At 45.2% G+C, this 15,500-nt stretch overlaps 1 protein-coding gene across 2 annotated transcripts in view; it reads left to right on the plus strand.

Annotated features, from left to right (window-relative positions):
• Nucleotides 1-15,500, plus strand: part of USP10 (ubiquitin specific peptidase 10) — an 83,521-nt gene that overhangs the window by 63,700 nt on the left and 4,321 nt on the right. The window contains exons 9-13 of one of the 2 annotated variants that reach the window (XM_016930295.4): nt 2,676-2,775; nt 4,074-4,251; nt 8,092-8,257; nt 12,417-12,561; nt 15,051-15,116. In XM_016930295.4, the coding sequence (XP_016785784.2) occupies nt 2,676-2,775; nt 4,074-4,251; nt 8,092-8,257; nt 12,417-12,561; nt 15,051-15,116 (655 nt within the window). The remainder of the gene's footprint in view (nt 1-2,675; nt 2,776-4,073; nt 4,252-8,091; nt 8,258-12,416; nt 12,562-15,050; nt 15,117-15,500) is intronic. The other variant, XM_009431337.5, reaches the window with a different exon arrangement.

The following is a 15,500-nucleotide window of genomic DNA, read 5'->3' on the forward strand; positions in this document are numbered from 1 at the left end:
CTTTTGTTCCAGTGTTTGTGTGGTAACTGTTGCTTATTGATATTTGCCCTCTGTCTCCAGCGCTGTAAGTAGATGTAGGTTTATAAGAGTCCATTGCTTGGATGATATGGTGCACCAAGCACTGCTCTCAGTACTTTACATATATTAACTTAGTTGACTCTGAATAAAGTATGATTATGTTCTCCTTGTTACGGTTAAGAGAAGTGAAGCCACTGTCTGAGGTCATGTAGCTAATGTACATGGCAGAACCCAGCTTTCAAGTCAGTTCTCTTAACCACTGCACTATATGCCACTGGGGTAGAATGGAGTGCACTGGGCCTGGAATGATGGCAGTATTCAGAAGAGCTTATGTCTTCATCATACTTACAGGCTTTAGTAGCTATTTGATGTACTTGATTCCTTTACCTAAATTTTTTTAAATCACATACTTTGTTACTAAAGGCATGAGACCAAGGGGCCAGGGAGCCCTTATAAAAGGCCCTGGGGCTGCTGAGAGTGACTTGGGCCGCCCTTAGCACCGTTAACTGGAGCATTTCTTTCCTCCCAGATTGAGTTTGTGATGAATCAGTACAAGCAGTTGAAATGATGCTTAGGGAAATGTATTCAGAGAGAAAAATAGTTGAGAAAATGCCATTTAAGTCAAGTTTACTTGAAGCTTCATTGCTTTGAAGAAGAGCGAATGTCAAGGGCATCGTAGCAGGATACCACCAGGGGTAGCATAGGGTCTTAAGCTTTTTAAATGCTTATAATGCAGCTTTTGGTATTGGCTTGGAATTTGCACTTCCCAAGTAATGGGAACATGGTGTTAGGGATGCAGAAATGGAATGAAGTGCGCCCTCTGCTCTCAGTGAGGGAATGAGTTAATGAATAGTCAACAAGAGAAGCACAAAGATACAGAGATGCCTTAGAACCCAGAGGGGCCCACCTAGCACAGGTGGAGGCAAAATAAAGTGGGTGCTCAGGAACCCCTCTTGGATCGTGCACAGAGATAATGCTATGAACAAAAGCATCTTCTAAAGGTTACATTAATAGGGGATGTGTTGGGCTCCCCAGGACCACCCTGAGGTTGGGTGATTCACTGGAAGAACTCAGAAAATGCAGAAGCTGGTATACCCGTGGCTATGGTTGATGACAGCAAAAGCATGCGGAGCAGAGTCAGGAAGGGAAAGGACAGGTGAGGCAGGGCCTAAAGGAAACTTCCAGACTCCTCTCCCAGTGGGGCCACACGGCTACACGTAACTACTCCAGCACCAGACTGTGACCACACGTGAAATGCCGCCAACCAGGGAAGGTCATTACAGACTCCGTGTCCAGAGTTTTTACTGAGGGCTGGTCCCATAGGTACCATCTGCCTGGCTTGAACCAAAAGTCCAAACTCCCAAAACAAAAGCAAAGTGTTCAGCAGAAAGCACATTGCTTGCACAAACGGTTTAGGCAGAATCCCGTATCAGTTATTGGACCGATGGGAACCTTTCTGAAATCCAAATTCCCAGACACCAGCCAAGGGGCAACCTTGCAAGCAGGCCTTTCCAAGGAGAGCCACCCAGGCCTGCTATGAAGAGTCTTGAGCACACTTTGGCTGTGCCAGTTTTTGCCCTTTTTTGCACACCTGCAGAGCATGCACTCACGTGAACAGCTGCTGTCCACGTCTACTATTTGGAGAGGGCAAGTAAACTTTGCAGTTTACCTAGATGCTTCAAACAGAACAATTTGCAGGGCCTTGGAATAGGCAGTTGTGCTGTGAAGAATGAAATATGAACTGATGATAAGTAACAGAATCAAACACTCGTGATGTGGGATTATTGAACTCTTGGGTGACTCGTCTGTGAATGATTTTGCTGATGTATGTGTAACACAGCTAACGCTCTAAATCAGTGGAGTTTTTCCACATGTAGTTTGAGTTCTTTCCCATGTAGTTGTCCATCATCAAAGACAGACAGAAGCAGACATAGGGCTGCTTAGCTCATTGCTCGAGTGGTAACCCTTGCAGTTGAACAGTGAACTGGCCCTAGACATCTAGTTCTTCGTCTTCTATTTTGTTTACCCAAGACAGAAACTTTTTTTTAAATAACTTTTTTGTGATAAAGGTAATGTGGCCAGGTGTGGTGGCTCATGCCTGTAATCCCAGCACTTTGGGAAGCCAAGGCAGGCAGGTCACCTGAGCTCAGGAGTTTGAGACCAGCCTGGCCGACATGGTGAAACCCCGTCTCTACTAAAAATACAAGGATTAGCCAGGCATGGTGGCACACGCCTGTAGTCCCAGCTACTCGGGAGGCTGAGGCAGGAGAATCGCTTGAACCTGGGAGCTGGAGGTTGCACTGAGCCGAGATTGCGCCACTGCACTCCAGCCTGGGTGACGGAGTGAGACTTTGTCTCAAAAAAAAAAAAAAAGTATATTTATTGAAGAAAATTTCAAAAATACAGAAAATATAAATAATAAAAATCCCCATTAGTCCACCCATTTAGAGAAATGTGTTTAATCTGTTTCTCCTTTTCCTCCTAGTCTTGGGATTTCAGCTATGCAAGGGAAACCCATGTCATCATGTCATTGTTTGGAAATACTTTACATCTTCCATTTCAGAGGAGGCATGGTTGGACTTTGCAAGTACTGTATGTCCTGCAGGCCTTTGACAGTGATCAGTTCACAGTAACGTGATTATATTTGACTTTTTCAGGGTCGACAAGAAGATGCTGAGGAATACTTAGGCTTCATTCTAAATGGACTTCATGAGGAAATGTTGAACCTAAAGAAGCTTCTCTCACCAAGTAGTGAAAGTAGGTTATGGTCCACTTGCCACAGAGTTGTGCAAGAGTTCGCTGTAAACAGGTGTTGCATACTCATATGTTACGTTGCTTCTCTTCCCCTCAGTCGTTTTCCTTTCAAATAGCATTTATTCCCTACGATAACTTACACCATTGAGAAGGTTATATTTAGGTAAATTACAGTTTATCCCGAACCTCTGCCATTTTCCTTTAACTTTTAATTAGGAAAATGATCAAGCATATAAAAAAGCTAAAAGAATCGTTTGATGAATACCTTTATAATTGCCGAGTGTACAGTTTTAAACATATTTTCTGATGCTATACACACACTATATATATATATATATATATATATATATGTCTTATCTATCCATCCATCCATACATACATATGCATATATTTTCCCTGAATGATTCAAAGTTAAGTTGTAGCTAACAGTTTAGTTCATCTCAGGTGCTAAAGCATCCCCTGCGGATCCGCTCCTGCGTAACCACAGTCCCTTATCTAACTGAGAAAACCAACTGTAATGACACGGTAATACCGACTTTGCAGAGCATCTTCAAATTTCGCCAGTTGTCCCAGGGATGTCATTTCTAGTGTTTATGTAAACAAGGATCCAGTGGTGGTGCACCTGTTGTGATTGGTTGCCATGGATCCAGTGGCGTTGTGCCTGTTCCGATTGGTTGCCGTGGATCAAGTGGCGTTGCGATGGGTTGCGGTGGATCCAGTGGCATTGCGCCTGTTGCGATTGGTTGCCGTGGATGCAGTGACGTTGCGCCTGTTGCGATTGGTTGCCGTGGATCCAGTGACGTTGCGCCTGTTGCGATTGGTTGCCGTGGATGCAGTGACGTTGCGCCTGTTGCGATTGGTTGCCGTGGATCCAGTGGCGTTGCGCCTGTTGCGATTGGTTGCCGTGGATCCAGTGACGTTGCGCCTGTTGCGATTGGTTGCCGTGGATCCAGTGACGTTGCGCCTGTTGCGATTGGTTGCCGTGGATCCAGTGACGTTGCGCCTGTTGCGATTGGTTGCCGTGGATCCAGTGACGTTGTGCCTGTTGCGATTGGTTGCCGTGGATCCAGTGACGTTGTGCCTGTTGCGATTGGTTGCCGTGGATCCAGTGATGTTGTGCTTGTTGCAGTTGGTTGCCATGGATTCAGTGACGTTGCGCCTGTTGCGATTGGTTGCCGTGGCTCTTAATGTAGACCACACCCTGATTTCATTTTTAAAACTGCAATCGACAGATCTGCGCCTTTTTATTTTTTGCTGTTCTTGTCGTAAATAGTAGTGTAAGCAGATGCTCTCCTTTTCAGAACTTACGATTTCCAATGGCCCCAAAAACCACTCGGTCAATGAAGAAGAGCAGGAAGAACAAGGTGAAGGAAGCGAGGATGAATGGGAACAAGTGGGCCCCCGGAACAAGACTTCCGTCACCCGCCAGGCGGATTTTGTTCAGACTCCAATCACCGGCATTTTTGGTGGACACATCAGGTTTGTGCTTTTCTAGAATAACTTAATATTTGCCTTTTGTAGGGTTTTGCCATGTTGGTGAAGGGGGAAGGTGTGAGGCTTGTATTGAGACTTCTTGGACGTAATGGTTTGCATCTTGCTCCCCTGCCTGCTCTTCTCTTGCACTTCCTGATGCCTCCCTTGTCAGCCCCCGTGGCTTATTCTCTCCCTGCTGGCGCATGTCTGCAGGGGACAGGGAGCTCCTCACTTCTGCTCTGTCAAGTTCAGCTGCTCACTGCTAGGGAGTAAGAGAAAAGCCAGCTAATTGGCCATACGCGGTGGTTCATGCCTGTAATCCCAGGAGTTTGGGAGGCCAAGGCGGGTGGATCACCTGAGGTCAGAAGTTCGAGACCAGCTTGATCAACATGGTGAAACCCCGTCTCCACTAAAAATACAAAAATCAACCAGGTGTGGTGACAGGTACCTGTAATCCCAGCTATTCCGGAGGCTGAGGCAGGAGAATCGCTTGAACCCAGGAGGCAGAGGTTGCAGTGGCCCAGATAGCGCCATTGCACTCCAGCATGGGTGACAGAGTGAGACTCTGTCTCAAGAAAAAAAAAAGAAAAAGATACAGGAGAATGTCATCATGACTTAGGGGTAGGCAAAGGTTTCATAAGATAGGTCATAAACAATAACCATAAGAGAGAGAGAGAGAAAACATATATATATATATATATATATATTATATATATATATATAATATATATATATATATATATTATATATATATATATTATATATATATATATAATATATATATATATATATATTATATATATATATATTATATATATATATAATATATATATATATATATTATATATATATATATAATATATATATATATATATATATATTAGACTTCATCTGCATTTAAAACTTGCAACATAAAACCACCTCCGGGAGGTAGAGGTTGCAGTGAGCCAAGATTACACCACTGCACTCCAGCCTGGGTGACAAAGCGAGACTGTCTTCAAAAAAAAAAAACCAGCTAATCAAACCATGTGTTTTGGTAAGAGAAGACAGTGTATCTGGAGGAATTTTATTTATGTTAATAAATTGTGTATATTTAAAGTATACACAAGATGTTATGAAATAGAGATAGTAAAATAGTTGCTACAGTGAAACAGATAAACATATTCCCCATGACAGTTACCCTTATGTGTGTGTGTGCACATGGCAACAGCAGCTGCAGTTTTACTCATTTCGCAAAAGTCCCAAATACAGTGCACTATGAGTAGCTCTTGTCCGATGTTCCATATCAGATCTCTAGACCTGTTCGCCTGTGTGGCTGCCCTTGGTGTCCTTCGACCGACATCTCCCATTCCCACTCCTCACCCCCCCAGGAACCACTCTTTTCCCTATCTCTGTAGTTTCGTCTTTTTTTTTAATAAAGATTCCATGTATAAGTGAGACCATGCAATATTTTTCTTTCTGTGTCTGACTTATTTAACTTAGTATAATGTTCCCCAGGTTCATTCCTGTTGTGGCAAATGGCAGGGTCTTTATTACAGCTGAATAGTGTTCCCTTGTCTATATATACACACCACAGTTTCTTTATCCATTGGCCCATCCACAGGCAGTTGTTTCCCTGTCTTGGCTGTTGTGAACTGATTGGAAGCAGGTGAGCTAGAAAGTGAAGAGAGTGTGAAGGGAGGTCTTTTTTACACAGACAGACACGTGACTGGGCTGGAGTCCCTGGGCACCTGGCTGTGTGCCAGTTCCCTTAAGCAGCTTTTTGCTCATTCACAAAGTCCTTCGGAAAGGTTTTTCTTTATTTACCTGAGAGCTTTTCAGTACCACTGTGATGTGGAATTCAGCAAAACTTGTACCATCTCCAAGAAGGTTTACCCATCGAAAGTACTGAAGAGGCCTCATTGGAGCCTAATTTCCTTTCTGAGGCCTTGCGGCATAACCCCCAGGCTGGTATTTCAGTGACACTCTTAGTCCGTTGTTGTCCCAAATGCCGCGTACCTGAAAGAAAGAGCACCCCTTTTGAGGCATCAAGACTTGATTCAGTCTCAGTTCTGAGACTGAATCAACAACTTTCAACAGGTGAATAATAAGAACCTCAGAAACCTGCGCTGACGCCCTCAGAAGCTGGTTTCCCGTCCTCTGTGGAAGTGGATTTAGAAGCCAGTTGAGCAGTCATGTGACCTTGAACAAGTCATTTCTGTGTTCTGCACTGTGAGCTCTATTCCACTGGCCCCTTTCTATTCTGGTGCTCTGTGGAGTGTCCACGGCAGCTGGGTGGTCAGTTGTCACCTGGGAAACAGCCAGCCCCGACCACTGTCTGTGGTTCCTTGGGACACGTCGTGTTGGGAGGGAGACGCTGGGGTCCAGGTTGGCGCGCAGCAGCGAGGGAAGGCTGTGCCCTTTGCTCCTTCAGCCCAGCAGCCTGGTTTAGGATTGTGAGAACACTCCCTCGGGATGGGAGAGAAAGATGAAGGGACAGCTCAAATGGAGGCATCGGGAACATGGTTTTTGTGCAGAGGCCAGGTATCAGAATTTCAAGGCCACAGAGGGTCAGCATACTCAAAGATCCCAAATTTATCTAAGGGTAACCAGTGGAAAATACCAGCATCCATTTGGAGGACTTGCTGGCTCAGATTGAACGACTCTGTCACGGCTGCTAGCCACATCCTCTGAGGGGTCTCTGTGTTGAAATTGGTTGTTGATGTTTCTTTTTGAAAAACGGTAAAGCAAAGATAGGGAATTCTTACAACGTAGGAACTTCTTTTCGGCCACTGTTAAGCATGATTCTTTATTCACACCAATTGAAAGATTTACTTCTAAAACTCAGCCTCTTCAGATGTTTCTCGGTTTCCCCAGGAAGACTTCCCCGCCTTTCTTCCCCGGTGCCACCTTTGCTAAAACACAGGACCACTGAATCAAGAGGGCTTCTTGATTCTCCACCAGCTCTCATGAGCGGTTTCCCCACTACTGTATCCCTCTCCAGAACCAGGGGAACTGTTGTCACTGAAGTCTTCAAACTGTAAAGGAGCATGGAGATGCGTAATTAAACCCTGGACAGAAAAGCTTTTAGCGAGCTCTTCACCGCATCTGTTCTGGAAAGCCTGAGTACCTGTCCACACCCATTTTATTCCATTTAGAAACTAGGTCACTGAGACTGCAGAAATAGAAGCCCTTGTTGAACCCCTGGAATGTTCCCTTGCTGAGGCTAAATGAGAGATGGGCCGAGCACACAATTTTTACTCAGAAAAACTTAGAAAAAGAAAAAAAAAATGAAATGAAAAACCAGCTAAGAAAACAAGGTCAAATTGGCGCCCTTCTTGGAAGGGTGGCAGCCTTTTTTCCTGGAATGTTAACTTGTTTTTTATTCTACACACCCTACTCCCCTTCTTCTTTTTGTAAGACATTTTTATAGGAGGAAAATGCCATTAAAAATCCTCTCTTTACCTTGGGATTTCCTCTATTTTATTAGAACAGGCTATGATACTTGGAGAAAATGGAAAGCAGCAGCGTTTTGAGGCCATGGCAGGGTGGCTGCCTTTATGAACCGGTGCAGTAAATAACAGTGTGGAGAGGAGGTGAAAGAATTTGGAAAATGAAATATGTTTTCTTCCAGAGCACTGGCGTTGGGAACATTTATCAACTGGTAGATTTAGTTGTTAGAAATACTAAGGAGGTGCTATTCAGCAGAATTATTTTTAAATTCAGTATATTTTTGGCTTTTCTCTGTGGTCTTTTGAAAGTGATATTGAATAATCTTATTTTCAGTGTTTATTCCCTTGGTTAATCTTAAGGGAAAGTGGCAAGGAGTGGTCTCTTAATTTTTTTGTTTTTGCTTTCAATTCTTAGGTCTGTGGTTTACCAGCAGAGTTCAAAAGAATCTGCCACTTTGCAGCCATTTTTCACGTTGCAGTTGGATATCCAGTCAGACAAGATACGCACAGTCCAGGATGCACTGGAGAGCTTGGTGGCAAGAGAATCTGTCCAAGGTTATACCACAAAAACCAAACAAGAGGTATGTTCACACTTGATTTTGAACCTTTCTACTAAGGTGCTCTGGTTTGGTGGAAAGAACACAGAATTAGGAATGAGGGGAAATGGGTTTGAGTTATGCCTCTTAAATCAGTTGCTTAACCATTTTGTACTGAAAGTTTTTATGGTTTTACAATGAAATGGTTGAAACGTGATCCCAAGGGCCTCTTTTAGCTCTAAATCATATTACACAAGGTAATGATCTCCTTTTGGATTGTTTATCTTGAGCTACATTTAATTTTCTGGCAATCTAATGATGATATCACAACATCAATACTACCTCTGACAGAGGCCAAATAGCTTATTTATGTTCATGATACCGTAGGGTACAACTGTCATTAGATTAGTTAGGATGTCAGAGAGATTCCAGACACATCTGTTTTGCATTTGATTGTAGATCTTCCAGGTCATTGTAAATATAATATAGTCATTGTTCTGATGCTTGTTACTCTTTGATTTCATCTGGAAAAGGTAAGATTCTTGAGTCTTTCAGTCTTCATGAATTTAAGAGTATCACATTATAGCTTGGTGGAGTCCTTGTCAACTCAGTTGGGCGAGACGGATAGCATTCTGCCCTGTGAGAGCTTATTAGTTCCTGGCTGTCCAGATGTGCCAGCTTATGGCTATTTTGTACTCTGCAGCAGAGAGTGTCTTCTCTGTTATATATCTTAGGTTGTGGCAGTGAATTCATAAAAATGCACTGGGGAGATGAATGCAGGCTGATAATTATGGACAGTCCATAGCATTCCTGCAAAGCGATATTTGAATAATGGGCAGTGGATGGCAGCTACAAGGTAAAATAAGGTGCCCCAACGTAGAAGACCTGTCATCACATTGCATGACTGGGATGGATCTATCCTTGGCTTATCTCGTGTGCTCTGAGTCAAAAAGAGCAAAGTAGGACATAGGGACCCTTAGCACCTTGGGGGTGTCCTGCTGTGGACTGGTTCACCCAGGCTCTGGGGGGATCAGTAGAAGTTATGCCTAATCTTCTACCGTATTTGCAGACTTGCATCTCATGGGTGATTTTGTTTAAAAAATAGAAGCAGTAGGAGCCAGAGGCAGAAACTTGGTAGTTGACTTCAGTGAATGAGCTAAGAAGAGTCTGGCGGTGGACCTCGTGGAAGAGAGAGAGGGAAAAAGTGGTATTTGTGTTGGGGAGGTTGGTTGGGTGGTTCAGTTGTGCATTGGCTGTGGGTGACTGTCGGCTTGGCTCACTTCTGTGGCAGCTGCAACTCCAGAGATAGCTCCCTGGCCCTGGCTGCTGGTGCCCTCTGCTTATGCTGTTTCTTGAGCCAGCTATGGGAGTCTTTGGCCACCCATGCTGTTGGGGAGGTGGTCAGCCTTTCCATGGGCTGCCTAGGGAAGACCCTTTGTGATGTGTCTGTTTTTCTCTTTTGCTTCTGCTGCAATTACAGTTTGACTTTGCTGGGGTGGGCTGGTAGGGGTGGCGGTGTGGGGGCAGGGATTGAGGCGCAGGCAGTTGTCAGCCTGTTGTTAGACAGTAGTGAAGAAAGAATGGTTTATCCTAAATAGCAGGTTTGGATGAAGGCTTCCAGAAAGAAGGCGGGCCAGGTGTGGTGGCTCACGCCCATAGTCCCAGCACTTTGGGAGGCTGAGGCAGGAGGATTGCCTGAGCCCAACAGTTGGAGGCTGCAGTGAGCTATGATCGCGCCACTGCACTCCAGCCTGTGCGATAGTGAAACCGTGTCTCTAAAACATAAGAAGAAATAAAAATAAAGGAAAGCTGGCATTTTGGTGGACTCCGGAAGATAAAAAGGATGCTGCCAGCTGTTATGGGTGCGCAGTTGTGGTGGTGTGTTACCAGATGAGGCCACGACCACTTTCAACAGCAGATGTTTCAGGAAGGTTTGGGACAGCTTGTATGGAAGTATCTATAAGGAGCAAATTACATATTTTCTTGAATGTGTTTTTTTTTAAGTTTTTAAAATGCCACCTTTATTATGTTTTAGATCAGAAGTGTTTTTATGTGGGAACATGTGAAGGTTTTGGGGAAAATAGGATTATATGAAATATTTGCTATATAGAAAATGTCTGCCTTTGTTGAGTGATTAGAAATTAAGCCTCAGTTGGCTGGGCGAGGTGGCTCACACCTGTAATCCCAGCACTTTGGGAGGCCAAGGCGGGTGGATCACGAGGTCAGACGGAGATCGAGACCATCCTGGCTAACACGGTGAAACCCCGTCTCTACTAAAAATACAAAAAGTTAGCCGGGCATGGTGGCAGGCGCCTGTAATCCCAGCTACTCAGGAGGCTGAGGCAGGAGAATGGCATGAACCTGGGAGGCGGAGCTTGCAGTGAGCCGAGATAGCGCCACTGCAGTCCGGCCTGGGCGACAGAGCGAGACTCCGTCCCAAAAAAAAAAAAAAATTCTCCAGTGGCTCACGCCTGTAATCCCAGCATTTTCGGAGGCTGAGGCAGGCGGATCACAAAGTCAAGAGATCGAGACCATCCTGGCCAACATGTTGAAACCCCATCTCTACTAAAAATACAAAAATTAACTGGGCACGGTGGTGTGCACATGTAGTCCCAGCCTCTCAGGAGGCTGAATCACTTGAACCCGGGAGGTGGAGGTTGCAGTGAGCTGAGATCGCACCACTGCACTCCAGCCTCGATGACAGAGCGAGACTGTCTCAAAAAAAAAAAAAAAAGTATTATCCAAATGAATACGGGAAGCATCAAAGACTTTGTAAGTACAGAGAATGATAAAGGGATTGTTATTTGTAAAGATGCATCTTAGTAACAAAAAACCTGGCTTTATTTAAAAGCAGCGTTCATCAGACCTGTGAAAGTACTTCAGGAACAGATTACATTGATAAAACTCATGATTAGAATAAATAGCTTTAAAGGTTATTTAAAACATCTAATTGGCCTAGAATCCCAGCACTGTGGGAGACTGAGGCGAGCAGGTTGCTTAAGTCTAGGAGTTCAAGACCAGCTGGGCTCATGGCTGTAGTCCCAGCTGCTTGGGAGGCTGAGGTGGGAGAATCACCTGAGCCCAGGAAGTCAAGGCTGCAGTGAGTCCTCATCATGCCACTGCACTCCAGCATGGGCAACCAGAGTGAGATCCTGTCTTAAAAAAACAAACAAACAAAAAAACCCATCTAATCATACTGGTATCAGTTTTATCAATACTATCAGAGTTATTTTTAAATGGGTCAATACTAGGCCTAGCGTGGTGGCTCACGCCTGTAATCTCAGCACTTTGGGAGGCTGAGGCAGGTGGATCACCTGAGGTCAGGAGTTCGAGACCAGCCTGGCCAACATGGTGAAACCCCTTCTTTACTAAAAATACAAAATTAGCCAGATGTGGTGGTGGGAGCCTGTAATCCCAGCTACTCAGGAGGCTGAGGCAGGAGAATCGTTTGAACCTGGGTGACGGATGTTGCATTGAGCGCAGATCGTACCACTGTACTCCAGCCTGGGCGACAGAGTGAGAACTCCCTCCCCCCAAAAAAGGCGGGGGAGTCAGTACATAAATAAGGTGGTACTAAGTTAGCTTTTTAATTTTTATGCTAATTTGTCAGTAATGCCACAGAGTAAAGTTCTTAACTTTGAGTTTACGACTGGACTTCAGGGACCCAAGAGGCTCTCTGCAGTTGTGCTTATAGGAATGTATGCATTTTTCTTCTTCTTTTTTCTTTTTTTCTGAGACAAGGTCTCGCCGTGTTGCCCAGGCTGGGGTACAGTGGCGCGAACTTAGCTCACTGCAACGTCTACCTCCTGGGTTCAAGCGATTCTCTTGCCTCTGCCACCCAAGTAGCTGGGGTTACAGGCGCCCACCACCACGCCTGGCTAATTTTGTATTTTTAGTAGAGACGGGATTTCACCATGTTGGCCAGGCTGGTCTCAAACTCTTGACCTCAGGTGATCCGCCTGTCTCAGCCTCCCAAAGTGCTGGGATTAATGGGCATGAGCCACTGCATCTGGGTATGTGCATTTTCTTAAGAGGAGCATTGGTAGATCTCAGAGCTTCTGTGGGGCAGGAAAAGCCATGAAGTCCTGCCACAGGACTCTTGGGCCTCACCTCTCAGAGGACGTCTTTGAGCGGAAGGTGGATGTGGTGTCAGCTGTTGCAAGTAAGACAGGGACGGTGTGTCCTGGTGTGCTTTGTGTCTTAGGTTGAGATAAGTCGAAGAGTGACTCTGGAAAAACTCCCTCCTGTCCTCGTGCTGCACCTGAAACGATTCGTTTATGAGAAGACTGGTGGGTGCCAGAAGCTTATCAAAAATATTGAATATCCTGTGGACTTGGAAATTAGTAAAGGTAATGCATACATAAGGTCGGGAGTGTTCGTGGTGACGCACTCCTGCACATCAGAAGCTCAACCCTGTAGCATTTCTTTATGGTGTCAAGAGTGAGGACATTCTCTTGCTGGACATGGACTTGTTTTAAGTTTCTTGACTTGTAATAGACCTTAATACTAAAATTCTCATGAAAATGGCCTGTTGAAAGTAGAGGCAAAAATAACTAAACTCTATAATCTTACTAGATTAGAAAAATAGCAGCTTTTGTCTATCAAAAAGAACATCACTTTTCTGTGAATATTTCAGGGATGAATGGTGCAGTTTGCCTTCCACCGAGTATTAACAGCTGTGTTGACTAGCCCAGTTAAGTGGTTTTTAGTGAAGTAAGAATGATTTCTCATAGGCAGTGAGAGTCCCTTCTAACCTCTAGTTGTGGTGGCGCACAAATAAGACATGTGGCACTTACCAGCCTCAAGTCTCTGTCAGGTCACGGGCTCGGCACTTTTTGAAAGCAATTTTAAAGAGCCCCAGGTTAAAGGCATCTTGCTAAAAGCACAGCTTCAAGAAGACTTTTCTTGAAAGCTTTAGAATTTGTGAAAACGTATAGTACAACACTGAGGCTTGATTGGGACTGTGATTAGCTGGAGAGGATTCTCAGAGTATCGAGGTGTTTGGGAAGCAGAAAAGAGGACACTGGGCCTCACTCCTGGGTCTTGTAGAGGAACAAACCTGAACCGAGAGTCCTCTTCTCTCCGTCCCCTGGCACAGCAACCCCACCTCACACCTCCTTCCATATAGATGACCCAGGAACTGTGGGCGTGGCTGGCTTCTAGCCGGCTCCCTGTCTACCCTAGGGGCGCCCTATACCTTCCCGTGAAGACTCAGACACTGTCTCTCCCAGGCCTGCACACAAGAGCTGTGCTTTCTGCTGACGGGCTTGGCTGCTGTGCCGGGTTTAGTGTCCGTTGCTCCTCTCACATTTCTAGCTGCTTTATCACTCATCAGCCGATTGCTTTTTAATCCCATTTGAGGACCAGCAAGAGGAAGAAAGATGCCAGTGAGAATCATGTAACAGATCCTCCTCCCCATTTTATTCTATCCATCGGGAAACCTAGAATGCCGGCTAAGTCAAAGAAGGCATCCTCGGCCTCTGCTCCTGCATCTTCACTCGCCTCCAGATCAGCTGTCTGAGCTGACTTGGATGTTTTGCTACAGTGATTTTATTTTTATATCTTTTCTTGCTTGCTGTATTTTTATATCAGCTGCCACCTCCAATACATTATCAAAATATGACATCAATGGGGGCTGGGCGCAGTGGCTCACACCTGTAATCCCAGCACTTTGGGAGGCCGAGGCAGGCAGATCACCTGAGGTCAAGGAGTTCGAGACCAGCCTGACCAACGTGGTGAAACCCCAACTCTTCTAAAAACACAAAAATTAGCCTAGCATGGTGGTGGGTGCCTGTAATCCTAGCTACTTGGGAGGCTGAGGCAGGAGAATCGCTTGAACCTGGGAAGCAGAAGTTGCTGAGATCATGCCACTGCACTCCAGCCTGGGCAACAGAGCAAGACTCCATCTCAAAAAAATAAATCAATAACATAAATAGGGGACAAGAGGACCTCACTTAGGTCATTGGGTAAGAAGTACAGATGGCTGCCCCGAACAGCACACCTTCGACGGACTCTTGTGTCGATGTAAGTGGTACTTCTGCGCACAGTAAGAGCGGGGAGTTCCCGCCTCGTAGCAGCTGGTAGACTGGTTCCTATTTGGAGAAATCATGTTACTGTTCTGTAACTGAAGTTTTGTTTTGTTTTTTTTTGTTTGTTTGTTTTTTCTTCGAGACAGAGTCTTGCTCTGTCACCCAGGCTGGAGTGCAGTGGCGCGATCTTGGCTCGCTGCAACCTCCGCCTCCCGGGTTCAAGTGATTCTCCTGCCTCAGCCTCCCGAGTAGCTGAGACTACAGCCGTGTGCCACCACGCCCGGGTAATTTTTTGTATTTTTAATAGAGACGTGGTTTCACTGTATTAGCCAGGATGGTCTCGATCTGCTGACCTCGTGATCGCCTGTCTCAGCCTCCCAAAGTGCTGGGATTACAGGCGTGAGCCACCGTGCCTGGCCTGTAATTGAAGTTTTATGATCTGACGCATATGTAAAATTTTAATTCTTGCCTTGGATTTTTCACAACTGTTTTTGTTTTTAAGTCAGCAGCTTTTTTCTTTTCCATTTTGTAGAGCACCTGTTTTTAAGGGGCCTCCCACGGGAGCATCACAGCCTCGGCCGTTGCTCCTGTTTCTTTAGTGAGCTGGCTGCACATTTTGTGTCCTATTACGTCACATGGCTCATTTCCTTCATGAGTCAATTTTTGTGCAACTGAAGGGATAGAGTGTTGTTTTGTTCCTGGTCTGACAGGCAGTTTACTTGCTGGGAGAATGTTGTTAGCCATTTTTTGCTGCTGTTATCCTGAACCTTTCTAAAAGTGCTTCAAGCCATTGATATTTTGTTTTCCAGAACTGCTTTCTCCAGGGGTTAAAAATAAGAATTTTAAATGCCACAGAACCTATCGGCTCTTTGCAGGTGAGTAAATTTGTACGACATTACTTCTTCATTAAAACACTGATGAAGGGGTTTACAGCTGGGCACAGATTTGCTGCAACTTAGCATAGCGACCAGATGCTGTACTCAGGTATCCCTGTGGCCTTGTGAGTCGGGGAGTCACGTGAGAGTTTTACCTGAAACTCTGCGTAGATGACGGATTATCATCTTGGCCCTGAGGACAGATAACAGAAGACCTTGCTCAAAGGGAACATTTCTGTCTTTGAGTCAGAGGAGGGAGTTTCAGGCTCCCAGGCTGGCTGTTTGAGAATATGACCTCTCCCGGCTGTGCTTGTGGCACCTGTGGGTGACAGTGCTGTGGAGTTTCCACGACACCTGGTCACCCAGCCAGGTTGGGTGAGCGCG

Source organism: Pan troglodytes, chromosome 18 (assembly GCF_028858775.2).
Source record: "Pan troglodytes isolate AG18354 chromosome 18, NHGRI_mPanTro3-v2.0_pri, whole genome shotgun sequence".
Lineage (NCBI taxonomy): Eukaryota > Metazoa > Chordata > Mammalia > Primates > Hominidae > Pan > Pan troglodytes.